The sequence below is a fragment of the Ochotona curzoniae genome, unplaced genomic scaffold, assembly GCF_017591425.1.
Source record: "Ochotona curzoniae isolate NIBS_2020 unplaced genomic scaffold, NIBS_Ocur_1.0 contig_908, whole genome shotgun sequence".
Classification (NCBI taxonomy): domain Eukaryota; kingdom Metazoa; phylum Chordata; class Mammalia; order Lagomorpha; family Ochotonidae; genus Ochotona; species Ochotona curzoniae.
In genome coordinates, this window is record NW_024466607.1 from 29317213 (window position 1) to 29330515 (window position 13303).

General features: G+C 40.0%; 1 protein-coding gene across 1 annotated transcript in view; it reads right to left on the reverse strand.

Annotated features, from left to right (window-relative positions):
• SUCLG2 (succinate-CoA ligase GDP-forming subunit beta) overlaps positions 1–13303 on the reverse strand; it is a 261484-nt gene that overhangs the window by 18343 nt on the left and 229838 nt on the right. The window contains exon 10 of the mRNA XM_040994784.1: positions 2936–3056. Coding sequence (XP_040850718.1) covers positions 2936–3056 — 121 coding nt within the window. The remainder of the gene's footprint in view (positions 1–2935; positions 3057–13303) is intronic.

Consider the following 13303-nt stretch of genomic DNA (forward strand, 5'->3'; position numbering starts at 1 on the left):
GCCTGAGAGAGCAGTTGAGGATGGCCCAAAGTCTTGGGATTCTGCACCCACATGGGAGACCCAGAACAAGCTCCTGGCTCCTGATTTCAGATTAGCTCAGATCCAGCCACCATGGCCCCTTGGGGAGTGAATAAGTAGGTGGAAGATCCTCTTCTCTGTTAAGTCTGACTTTCCAACAAACATAAATAAATTTTTTGGGGAAAAAATCTGCTTACAGAAGAGTCTGCTATCATTGCCTCTACCAAGTTGGTATGATGTAGATCCAATCTGGAGAGTGCAGAATGAAAGGGTAAGAGAAGAGATATAAAGACCCAAGCCGAAAGGACAGTGGGTGACTACCTCTTTAGTATCTTGACTAAAGTACAGGGACACAACACAGTCAAAAAGGTCACTGGACTTTATCTGGAGGAGAGGGGAGTATCCAGGGAAGAACAGCCGAGCCCTTCACGTGTAATAAGCTCTGATGCATGCCAGTGGCTTTCTTCAGATTGTCTGGGAAAACCAAGTTGTCCTAAGGATGTTACTGCAGAAAAAGATATGGTGCGACTGCTTAGTTATTGTCATCTGGACTTGTGGATGACATGGATAGAAATTTCAAGTCTACGTGTTTGGTCAGCAGGAGACCACAGAATCTGAAGCAGGAGGTTCTGAAGGTAAACTTACATCCACAGCAGTAAGAGTGAGAGTGCTATGAAGATACCACTGGTGGGGGAGAAATGGGGGTTGTGTTACCATGGAAACAAGGGAGCAGTACCGATGTGCAACAGCAATCACTCTTCAACATCATACACTTGTCAAGTGCAATAAGAATCTTTTTGATAAACAGTAAAGAAATACTAATTTTATCCCATCTCAGACCCTGCGTTACACATCTCCAGTATTGTTCAGAATGAAACAGGGAACCCTCAGAAGGCCGCTGTTCTCAGGCAAAGCCCAAGGATGGAGCACAGTTACTCACTCTCCTTGGAAGACCCTCTTTACTTGGAAGAAAAACCAACCTATTAAAAGTTGTTCAAACCTGGCTATTTGGAATATTTGCTCAATATTGTCTCAAAAATAAGCAAAGTGAGATTGCCACTTTAAGGGGCACAAGTAACCATGTTGTGATTGATGATAAAATTTGTGATTTAATGTGACAGTTCAAATTCTCAAAATCTTGCATCAATCACTGTGAACATGACAAAAGGTTTTCTTATGAGAATGGGAGTGATGCCAACAAGTATGAATTTTCAGTATTATATTTCGAAGTTTTGTCAGTCCTTAGAAGATACAAACAATAGTAAAACCATTACCTATACATTTCTAGTACAAAAAAGAAAATTCAAACTATGAAAGGATTAAAAATTCTTCATATTTCCACATATATACCTCTGTTAGTATAAGTGTCTTCATACTTTTCAATCAAAACATATTGCAACAGACTTAATGCAGAATCAAAGATCCAATTACAGGATTAAAAATCAATGTTATTATTCTTACTAAAATTTTACCCATTGTATATTTTTTTATGGAATATATAATACAGGAGTCTCATATTATTTGTGGTTCTGGTTTCTGCAATTTGTTATTATTGTGAAAATAATAGAACATTCTAGAAAAAATAGTCCAGGACCTGGCACTGTAGCCTAGTGGCTAAAGTCCTCGCCTTGCACGCACTGGAATCCCATATGGGGCACTGGGTCTAATCCTGGAGACCCTGATTCCCATCCAGCTTCCTGCTTGTACCCTGGGAAAGCAGTCGACAAGGGACCAAAGCCTTGGGACACTGCATCCATGTGGGTGACCTGGAAGAGGCTCCTGGCTCTTGGCTTTGGATCAGTTCAGCTCCGGCCATTGTGGCCACTTGGGGAGTAAGCCAGTGGACAGAGTATCTTCCTCTCTGTCTTTCCTCCTGTCTGTATATCTGACTTTTCAATAAAAAAAATAAAACTATAGTCCATATGCTTTAAATCATATTGAAATTTCTCAGTTTTCCTTCTGGGATGTGGGTCGCCCGTTTGTCCAGGGTATGCCTGTGCTGTGTATGCCATGTGCCAGCAGCTTAGTGACTGGAATACTGCATGAAATATGGATATGAAAGGGCTTATGTTCAAGCGTCCATACACAGTAGACTAACACTACGTCACGACATGCACCTCATAAGGTATGCATTGTCTCACCTCACATCACATCAAGGGTGCATACGGCACAATCAAATATTTTGCAAGAGAAAGAGATAGCGCATTCATATAATTTGCCTTACAGTATACTGAAACAATGATTTCAACTTATGATAAGGTACTATGGTTAGTTTACGTACAAATTTAATTGTATCACAGTATGTATTACTAGTATGTATGACTTAGAGTTTGACATTAGCAGTGTTTTCAGATATTGGGAATTATAACCCATGGATAAAATGGGTTGCATTGTACATATGTATAGAAAATACTTACCACAGAATAAAAAGACCATAAATTATTAGAAAATGTTTTTAGTCCCAATTAATCTGTATCACAAAACAAATGTACTGAATGTATTATTATATTATTATTGATGTCTTTAACCCCCATTATGCAGAAACTTTTTGAAATTTTCAATTCCTTCAAATTCAAGGGTTTCTGAGACCAAAATGTTTGAAAACTTCTTATTTCTTGGTGAAAACACTTGGAGCAGAGTTTCTCAGACGGTTTTTTTCAGAACACTGAATTCCTGAAGTGGTTACTAATACAAGGGCTTCTACTAGGAAATAAGCTGGGACAGCTAAGAGAATCCTAACATCTGCCATTCCCGGAGAGCTAACCCACGTGAACCTGCTGGTGGCTGAGAAGGTCTTCGGGACTGCCTCCATTTCGGCTAATTCAGTGCCACACTTTCTTGCGTTGCCTCAAGGAATTCACTGTTCACTGGCCCTGAAAGAAGGTTCCTGGCACAATGAGAGTCTAAAATGACTCACCTTCCAGACGGACCACTAGGGGAACCTTGAGCTCCAATTCCCGACAAGCTTTGGTGATTCCATTGGCAATGATGGCACAGTTGACAATACCACCAAAAATATTGACAAGGATGGCTTCAACCTGAAATCAAACACAGGAAGTTGCCCATCAAAATGCTGACAGCCAACAGTCTAATAAATAAGTTATTAAACAACAGGGACAAATAAAATAGTACATCTCATTTTTTGTTGCTGTTTTTTTTTTTTTTCAGAATACAGTATAAAGAGAAGGCCCAGAATGTCAACAAATATTTAGAAATAAATTAGTAAGTCTCAAGCAGCAGCATCTCCACGTGGGTGTATACATGTAAAGATTTATTTATTTATTTATTTGAAAGGCGGAGCTAGAGAGAGACAGAGACAATTTTTGCATCAGTTAATACAAAATGGCTTTATTAAATGTCAATAATAGCTATGGCTAGGCCAGGCAGAAATCAAGAATCTGGAATTCCTTCTTGTTTTCCCACATGAGCACAGAAGCTCAACCACCTACGTTACCCTCCTCCACCTTCCAAAGTAAACCAGCAGGGAACTGGATCCAAAGTGGAGCGCCTGGATCTTGAGCCGGTGACTGTAACGGAACCCGTGACTATATGGGATGCTGGCACTACAGATGTTGCCTTAACCAGCTATCTAAGCCACAACACCAGCAACATTACCATATTAACACATATCAAGTATCAGTCATAACTCAGCACCTCAAAGTAATTCAATCATTAGTTACTGTATAAATTCTACTCTAGAAAAAAGCATTTATTTTCTTTATCTAAAAGGCACAGAGGTAGAGAAGGAAAGAGGAAATATCAAAGGTGGTATGGAGGAGAGAGAGAGAGAAAGAGAGAAAGAGAAAAATCTACCACATACTAGCTCCCTACTCAAATGCCTGCAAGAGGCTGGGTTGGCTAAACTGAAATCAGGCATCCAGAACTTAATGGGAGAATCCTTCATGGGTGTCAGGGGCTCACGCATGTGAGCCAGCACCTGTGCTTCCCAGGATATACATCAGCAGTTAGCTGGAACAAAAAGCAGAGCTGTGACGGGAGATACAGGCATTCCAATCAGTGTCTTAACTGCTATGCACAAGCCTAGCCTACTTATGATATACTGCTCTCTCCTTCTGGCTATTAAATATTGTCTTCTGGAATCTGGTTTATGACTAGTGTCATTTAAAATCTCAAGCAGTTGTGCCTTTTCTCTTTGCAGTTTAAGTTTTTCCGTCATGGGACCTCATACAATAATTCAAAAACAAGGAACTTAATGATTATTTGTGGTTTTGCATCAACACTGAAAATTCAAACTTTTCCATGCTTCCAGAATACCTTTTTGACATGCTGAAGGAATAATCTCAAAAATCAGAGATAATTTAGTCGAGTAATTAAATTACCAGGGAAGGTAACTACCTTTTTTACTGAAAGAACAAAGACATACATATTAAATTGATACAAGCTGATACCAGAAGTAATGGTGTAAAGAAAATCAAGGCAGTGACCAGAATTTCTCAGCAATGTAAATGTTATCCCATCACGTTACCCTTCTGTACATATTCCATATTCAAATGCCTGTGAGCAAACAAAGAAATTGAGTTGTCCTGACTTGATAAATAGTATAAGAAAGTCCTGTATAATTACCACGAAGAACAAGATAATGAAGAGAATTCATTACTTAGATTAATTGATAACACCCACAGAAAACGACTGTTCCTCAAGATGGAGGTATCAAAATTCCAACAATGGATTTAAAATCAGATTGTGCTACACTAATTGCAAAGCACATATGCAGGCACTGCGTGTCACTTTAAAATCCTGCTATATCTGTGCTAACGAGGTATAACAGTAAAGGCGGGACGAGCACCTCACCATGGTGTGGCACGTAACTTGTTAACAAATGTCCATTATGAATCCTCATTTTCAATCACCCCAGAACCCTATCCATTAGGTACCTTATTTGCTAATTGTGGGCTCCTGCCGCTGATAAAACCATTGAAGCATCCAGGTGACAGGTCCCAAAGTCTCACAGCCAACATGCAGCAGGGGTATGGCTCAAGATCAACTGTCTAGACTATGTATGGGTGTGTTCCATCATGTCCTTTCCTAGAGCTACAATGCCAGGTCAGTTACCTAAACTCTCCTGAATGTGACTTGCTCACCTGCAGAACAGCAGGAATACTATCTCTTCAGTCTCTTGAAAGGCCTCAATGAGATGACACACAAGATTAGCATATTGCTTAAATGCACTTGGTGGCTATTTATATACACATTTGTTCAGGAAGCAATGTTGAAAGTGGGCAGGTTACCTAGACAGCACTAGACTGCAGCTATGCTGAATTCAAATAGAGTGGGAACAGAAACTTTCTGAAGCTCAATAAAAAGTGATGTCTTAAGAGTAAGATACATGAGCAGTATTTTTCAAGCCAGTTAAAGATTGGGGCTACACCCAAGAAAAAGAATATCTTCCATTACTCCTCACTGTAGGCTGACTGGTAAGCAGAAGTTTGCTTTCTAATGAAAGCTATTAAATGCTGTTAGCACTGTGGCTTGGTGCAGTAGTAGTTTCCAAGTAACTGTGGGGTGGAGAGGAACTTGCCAGAACAGTGGAAGGAAAAACATTCAAGAGCAGTAACAACTCCAGAAGGTCCAAGATGCGATTTCCAGAACTGCCAGAGCTCACTTGTGGTTTATACAGTAGGCCGTAGATACACTCCCCGGTACCTGCACACTCTGCCGTGTGCCATCCTGGGCATTCCATAAGCAGGAGCTCAGGTGTTCAGGGAAGCAGTGGTCTGTTTAATCCACCTAAAACTGCACTCCATTCCATGGAGTAGTTATGGTCTTAATGACAACATGAGCTAATCCACCTTACAGGGTAGGAGTGGAGGTGGAGGGCAAGAAGCAGGGAGAAAGCTGCAAGGGTGTGACTCAAGTCTACTCCGTGGGTGCATGTCTTGGAGTGTTGAGTATGATGGCAAGTGTGATGCTGCTTTAGCTGGTCTCACAGTGTCAGTGTCTTACTCAGTTTAATAAGCTTCTGACATTAAAAAGAGACACTCTGGGGCAGGAGCTTGGCACATGGACACTGATACCCCATATCACAATTTGTGGATCTGAGGCCTGGCTCTCCTCCTGAACCCAGCCTTCAGCTCATGCACCTGTGTCACTGATACCCGTATATGAAAACTTGCATTAAGCTGCTGGTTTTGGCCTGGCCGAGTCTCTCTCTTGAAGGCATTTAGAGTGAGACTCTGAATAAAGACATCTTTCTCTCTGGATTTCAATAAAGAAATATAAAATAAAATTTAATTGATAAACCCTCTCAACACAGTTACTTGTAACCTAAAAAGAAGTCGACCACTTTATCTGGTGCTGAAGCAAAGGAAACACCCATCTTTTTAACTGCAAAGGAATAGCGACTTTGTTCAATTTACCAAAAAACAAATCATTCCTGCTCACTAGTGTGGTTTGTTCATCTCTCCTCATTCCCAAATCCCAAAGATACAACTCCCTTGAGTAAGTCATTGCCGAGCTTATCTGAATAAAGGGTTAGCATTTTTCTTTTCATTTAACGTAATCCTCCAAGAGAATACTTACTTAATAAGTAATGGTCTATTGAACAGATTTATTTCAACAGTCACTTGACCATGTCTATTGAACTGGGTGCATAGTTAAATCCCAGGATATGGAAGAGGAGACATCAGTTTCCTCAGGGAGTTCCAGACTGGCTTTGAGAATGAGACATGTATGACAGAGCTAAGGCTTGTGCAGGGCACCAACACAGTCTTCTAACAACAGAGATTTTTTTATAAGAGGTGATGGACTAGTAGACACAGGGAAGGAATGAACAAGAATCCAGGTAGCACAGAGTGGACAAGATGAAGACAAAGATGTCATCCACTTTACTTTCCTGGGAGATTGCAGACTGAATACCACACAGAGAATAGCAAGTGCCAGAGGCCAGGGATGGGAACTTGGCCATCTAGCTTGCTCTTTCCACTTGCATAGCTGGCAAAGAGTCTGGAAAGCAGGTTCCATGGGAAGCAGAGGGGAAGCAACAGAAGGGGAACGAAAAAGAGTGAGCAAGGGTGTGAGGGTGAACATGTGCAGTGTGACTATGTCAGAGTACAGGGAACGTGGGAGCATTAGAGAACATGAGAGACACAGGGACAGGGAGACAAAGAAAGGGTTTGATTGATAGTACCAAGTTAGGATTCCTACAAGTAGATCAGTAACACATAGAAGTACACAGCCTGTTTAGCCCAGGAAAATGGAATTGTGCAGGAAAACACCATGGCACACTAAGATGAAAACCACCATCAGGGGTTCTGGGACGACCCCATTCAAACAGAGACTATGCTACCTCGTGTTCCTACCTACTACTAAAGCAATTTGCTGCAGTCGTGTGTTTTAATGAAAATGTGATTTAAGGTTTCATTTTGGGCCAATTTCTATAATTAACAACTGTAATCCACAATCTCAAACTGGGAATGAAATTAAGACAGTTAAAAAAGAAAGACTTGTGACATTATTATTATTATTTAGTATTTATAAAACATGTCAAATTTCCATTGTGTGCCTTATATGTTCATTCATTTTACAGCTAACTGCTATTCTCTAATACCAACAGTAGCTCAATGTCAGGTCTATTTCAGTGCCTAGAGAAAACTCCTAGAAGATACTTAAATGTTCTTAAGAACAAGTGTTTTTTTCAAATTCCTGGGGGCGGGGGGAACTGCATGCGTTGCTTGCTATGACCATTTCACAAAAGCAAAGATGATCTAATGAGGCTGTTACAGTACAAGATACAGAGCCTGGATCCCCAGATCCAGGCAGCTGTTCCAAAGAGCATGTGACAGTGGTTGGCAGTTACACAGGTGGCTGGACAATCCAAACTAAGGTGTTTCAAATGCCTGTGTCTGTTTGTCTTGCAAAAATGCACCCCCATTACCAATTTTAGTCTGCAATTAAAAATAAAGAATGAACTTTAAAAGAAGAAAAGCTAAAGCCTTTGCTATTTATCAAGCTCGTCACAATTCCAAATAAAAGAACAGAAACCAACGAAAATCAAAACTATTATCCCTTGCTGGAAAACAAAATATTTTCAGTATCTGATGAACATTAGAGATCATCCAATCAGATGAACAGCGCACAATATTTCAGGGGATAACATTTGATAAATTCCCCAACTATACTGTTCATTACGGCATATAACCTTAAGGTGAAAAAAAGCAGGAGGTAGCAAGCATACACATGTAAGAGAAAGGGAACTGTGGATTTGTTGCAACCATCTATAAAATTCTGTTTTCGTTGCACATCTTCCTGGGGAAAAGTGTTTACACTCATCGAAACCGATATATTTTAAAAAGTCACATATACAATAAAGAATGTAGTTACTAACCATTTAACCAGTGGTTTACAACATGCTAATTATTTTATGCACATTAATACTTGAGCATTGTTATGCAGTAGGTATAAATACCAGTCCTGATATTCAGATAAGAAAATGAGTCACTGAAGAGCTGGGAAAATCACAAGTACTACAGGTTATCTGCTGCCAACTACCCTTCAGGGCCAACAAAGTCTCCAAGGCCCTATAAGGATGTGATGGGCTTAGTATTTTCTCATTTCCATGGCCAATTCTGCCATACATGCTTGGGGAAGGTAATACCCATCCCACTCCACACATGAGAAGGCTGAGACAGAGAGGAAAAGAATAAAAAGTTTTGCCACATATACAGATGTGGTATATTTTCAATCTTGACAACTCAGTTTTACGATCGTGACTCTTTAACGAATGCAATATTGCCAAGATGCTCAGCAAAAGCTGGATTATTGGCTGAATCCACCTTCTTGAGGCCTTACTCCTCTAACCACTGAGCATGGTCAGCAAGAAGAACAGTAAAATTAGCCAAAAGGTTCTATATCTAAAATTGCAAATGATGGTACGAGTTATGAAGCCAAGGGAGAGAGACTCTGGGCACTCCAAAAATCACAGGATGGAACCCACATTACACTGTGTGGTCAGTGAGGGCCTCTTGTACTCAGACTCTTAAGCCAGGGTCTGAAAGAAAACTACAGAAAGCGCAGAGTAAATCAAGGAATGCCATGCATGTAGGTTAAGAAATAGACAAGGGCTGATGAACCTGGAATATCAGGGATGTGGGGCTTGAGCAGTCAAGTGGTGGGGAAGAGGCAGGCCACATCAGTAGGGGCCATACTATAACAGTCTTAAGTTAAGGGTCATGAGGCTAAGGGACAAACAGCTAGGGGTGGACCAGAACGAAGCTAGCAGCCAGGAATTTCATCCAGGTCTCTCATGATGGGGGAATCAAGGCACCTGGGCCATTTATGGCTGCTTTCTCAGGTGCATTAGCAGGGAGCTTGATCAGAAAGGGAGCAGCTGGGAGTCTACCCAGTGACTATATAGGATGCGGGTGTCTCAGACAGTGCATTACCTCCTATGTGGCAACACTGGACCTTGTCGCATTATTCTCTTTCTTGCTATCCTTGACAATACTAATGCACTCAACCTGAAATGCTGGCCTGCTCCATAAACATGTCCACCCCAAGTTTCAATGTTCCTTTAAAAACTCAAAAAATCAGTCAGTCATTTCACAATGGTTATTGCAAACAATCAAGAACTTTCCTGCATTGAAAACCTGAGGAGGATGCATGCCTTGATGCTGAGGGTTACGCTTCTGTGTGTGATACCAGCATCCTTTAAGAGTATCAGTGCAAGTCTTGGCATCTCCACTTCAGCTGCAGACTCCCTGACAAGGTGCCTGAGAAAGCATCAGCAGATGATTTGACCTGTCCAAGATCAGAACGGAATTCTAGGCTTTTGGCTTTGGCCTAGCCTAACCCTGGCCATTTTGGCCATTTGGGGAACCAATCAGTGGATGGAAGATCTTTCTCTATCACTCACTATCTCTGTTGCTCTGCCTTTCAAATAAGTAAAATACATCTTTAAAAATAAAATGAAAGAAACAGAAGCATTCTACAGAATATACATTAGGATGCACAAAGGATGTTTAACTTTTGGGTTTTGTCTGAGTATTCTAATTTGGCATGCTAATTTATTCTCATTGCAGTGGGCATTAGGTTGATAAAAATCAAGCAAAGCATTAGTCACGATAAGGATTTTTCTTTTTAAATCACAAGTTATGCTAATTCTGAACGCTGTTGCTCTTGTTTAAGCATCTGTTTTCGTGGAACTATTTTCCTCTTTGTTGTTGTTTTCATTTTCCTGCCGAATTCTAATCATGTCTTCTAATCCATTGGCAGCCGATGAAGGAAAATAAATGGTGAAGAAAATTAGATGCAGCTAGGATAATTGATGTTTGTATGCCTGGCTTTAATAAAAATACTCTGCTAAATTAGAGAGGAGTCTAAACGGATTCAGTCAATAACAAAGTGATTCAGGTGAGGAATTCAATCTCGGGCTTTGTTGCCATCTTACAAATAACCTGATAGATCAGTTCAATTGGAACGATATTTCCCTCCTTCTGAAATCTGGATGATCTGCTTGCACTTGCTTTTCCACCTAGGGTGTGTTCTTGAAGTTTCTCTTACAGTCATTCTTTGGTATTTGGGAGATGGGCCAAATATTCCTGTTGGGGACCTGAAGAACTGAGGATGCTCTAGTTCTGCAATGCTAGGGTTTGGACACTATCTAGGTTGCAAACTGTCTCCCAGAACCCCTGTACTAAATGCTTAATCCTCATAGTGGTGCTAAGGGGAAGTGGAAACTTTAAGGAGTAAGCCCTGTTATAAGGGTCCCATGGAAAAGGAGTGTCTTGGAAAGCAGGTCTCATGGAAAGTTTGGTAAAAAGTCTGTGTTAAGACCCTGCCTTTCTCTGCTTCTAAGCTCAACAAGTGACTCTCCCTCTACTCATATTTCAAGGTGGCCATTTGCCTTCCTCCCAGAGGCCAAGCCAATGGAGGTGCCGAGCTATGACTCAAACTGTGAACCGAAATTTACCCCTACTCTTTATTAAGTCAGTTGCCTCAGCTACTTAATTTCTTACAGTGCCAGGATGCGCATAAACGTCCAATTAAATGTTATAGTATTTGCATATAAACTATGTATTTCCTTCTGTATTCTTTAACTCACCTCTAGATTGATTATAATATTTAATATAAATGCCATGTAAATAATTTTCACTGCTTAGGAAATTACAAAACATCTGTACTTGTTCACCAAAATCAATTACTCCAAGGTTGGTTGAAGAAGCAGATGCAGAACCAATGGACATGCAGGGCTACTCTGGATCCCTATGTATGAATTCAAGTTCTAGGATCCCGAAGTTACAACAACTGATGCATCCTCATAACAGCTATAAACGTGACCTTCAAGATTTCCTAAAAGATCACTTTCCACATTGTTCTTTCCTAGTCTCTCTGAAGGAAAAACCAAGGAATTAAGTAAGATCAAGATTTAAGCTGGAAACCCGAGAATCAAAAAGAAGTATAATTTCATTCCTCCTTTGCCAAAAAAAGACAATGTGGACATGACTTTGGAGTGATGAATCCTCAGTTAATAATATTTTGCCAGAGCATTCAGGTTTTCACTCAGCTTGACCTTTGAGAAGAACCAAAGTGAACCTACTTACAGTGGCCTAATCTGTCGTGGAGGTCACCTCTTCCTAATCGTTCCCTTCTTTTATCTTTTAAGAATAAGAAAAATCACACAGAGGTTTAGGACATATTGAATGTTGAGTTTTCTAGGTACTAGAAACTACATACTACATATTTCCCTGGAAAATAAATGCAGACTTAAAGAGCTTTTATATGTTCTTGAAGGCCACAGAGGTACAGTGTTACAGTCATGATCTGAACTGTGTTAGTCTTTTTTCAACAAGTAGGTCCTTTCTAATCCTTCTGATTCTCTATAATAAGTAACTTCTATGACTAGATAACAACCAATTCTGTTTTGGTCCTATGTCTGAAGGTTAAGGGCACATCCTTGAGTCCAATATTCTAGTGACCCAGTATTTCTTGCTTTTGAATTTCATTGTTCTCTTAAAATTGATCAGAGGTAAGAAATCTTTCATAGCTACATGGATCAATGAGGTGCGGATCTTTACAACCCAAGAGGTTTCAAAGTTTGCAAGCCCTACTTTGATGGGATTGGGGTTCAAGAAAGGAGGTTACAATAGTAACGATGGGTTTAAGGAAAAAAAAGTGGGTTCCAGAATTCAACACCCACTCTCTCCTGAAATGGAGACAGATCTCTGAGTCTAAGGAGCTGTATCATAAATTGTTTTTAATTTAAATTTTAAAAAAAGGAGTCACAGTGTGCCACATAGGTTGAGGCACTGCTTCTGAAGCCTGCATTCCATATCAGGAATGTTGGTGCCTGCTAACGCATCTGGGAGGTAGTGGATGACAGTTCACATGGCTGGGCTCTTGCTGGACAAGTATAAGACTCAGATGAAGTTTCTGGCTTCTGGCCGTTGATTCTCTCAGCCCTAGCAATTTTGAGCATTTGAGAAATGAGCTAGAAGGAAGATTTCTATTTTTCTCTGTCAGGCTGCTGATAGACAGATCTTTTTTTAAAAGGAGAGTTTTTTTTTTTAAACAGACACTTAAGAAATCAGCTGATGATCAGCTTCTAAAAATAGTTGAGTTGTAAAACTGCCTTTCCATCCTAACAGATAACTGCTATCAAGGTAGGATACTCATTGCTCACATTGCAATATCTGTACTTTATTTACAACAGGAACTATGCTGGTGCAAATTAAGAATATTTATTGGTACATTCTGAGGAATATTTCTGTTCAATCATCTCAGATGTCTATCATATTGACTGATGTGAGCAGGTATACTCCATCATCATTAGCTACAGAGTTAATATTGAGACGACCTATAAAATAGGCAACTTGGTGAAGGACCCATTTATTAATCTATAAACAGTATGTCTATCCATCTATTGTTGTAACATAATATTCTCCACAGAATAATTGGTTCCTATAAGGAAGAAGAAAAATGCTTCCACAGGCGATTTCATCTTCTTTATTCATGACTGACATCAATTAAAAGAAAAATTTAGCTAAGCAGACAGAGCCAAAACTCAGGACCACACAGATTCACACTTCATACCACAGAAATGAAGACAAATTTAGTTAATAGCAAAACCCACTGTTTCTGTAAATAACAAGCTTAATGTAAGCTGAAGGTGGAATATAATGATTCTGTGAGGCTTCATACATCTGTTCAAGAAAACTTATTTGATCATTTAGTTTTCTGGAAAAACAAGGGTTGACAAAGATTCCTATCAAAACCCCAGTAGATAAGTCAGGAGAGCAAAAATAAAAGCCCCTAGCTAACACTGCAGTAA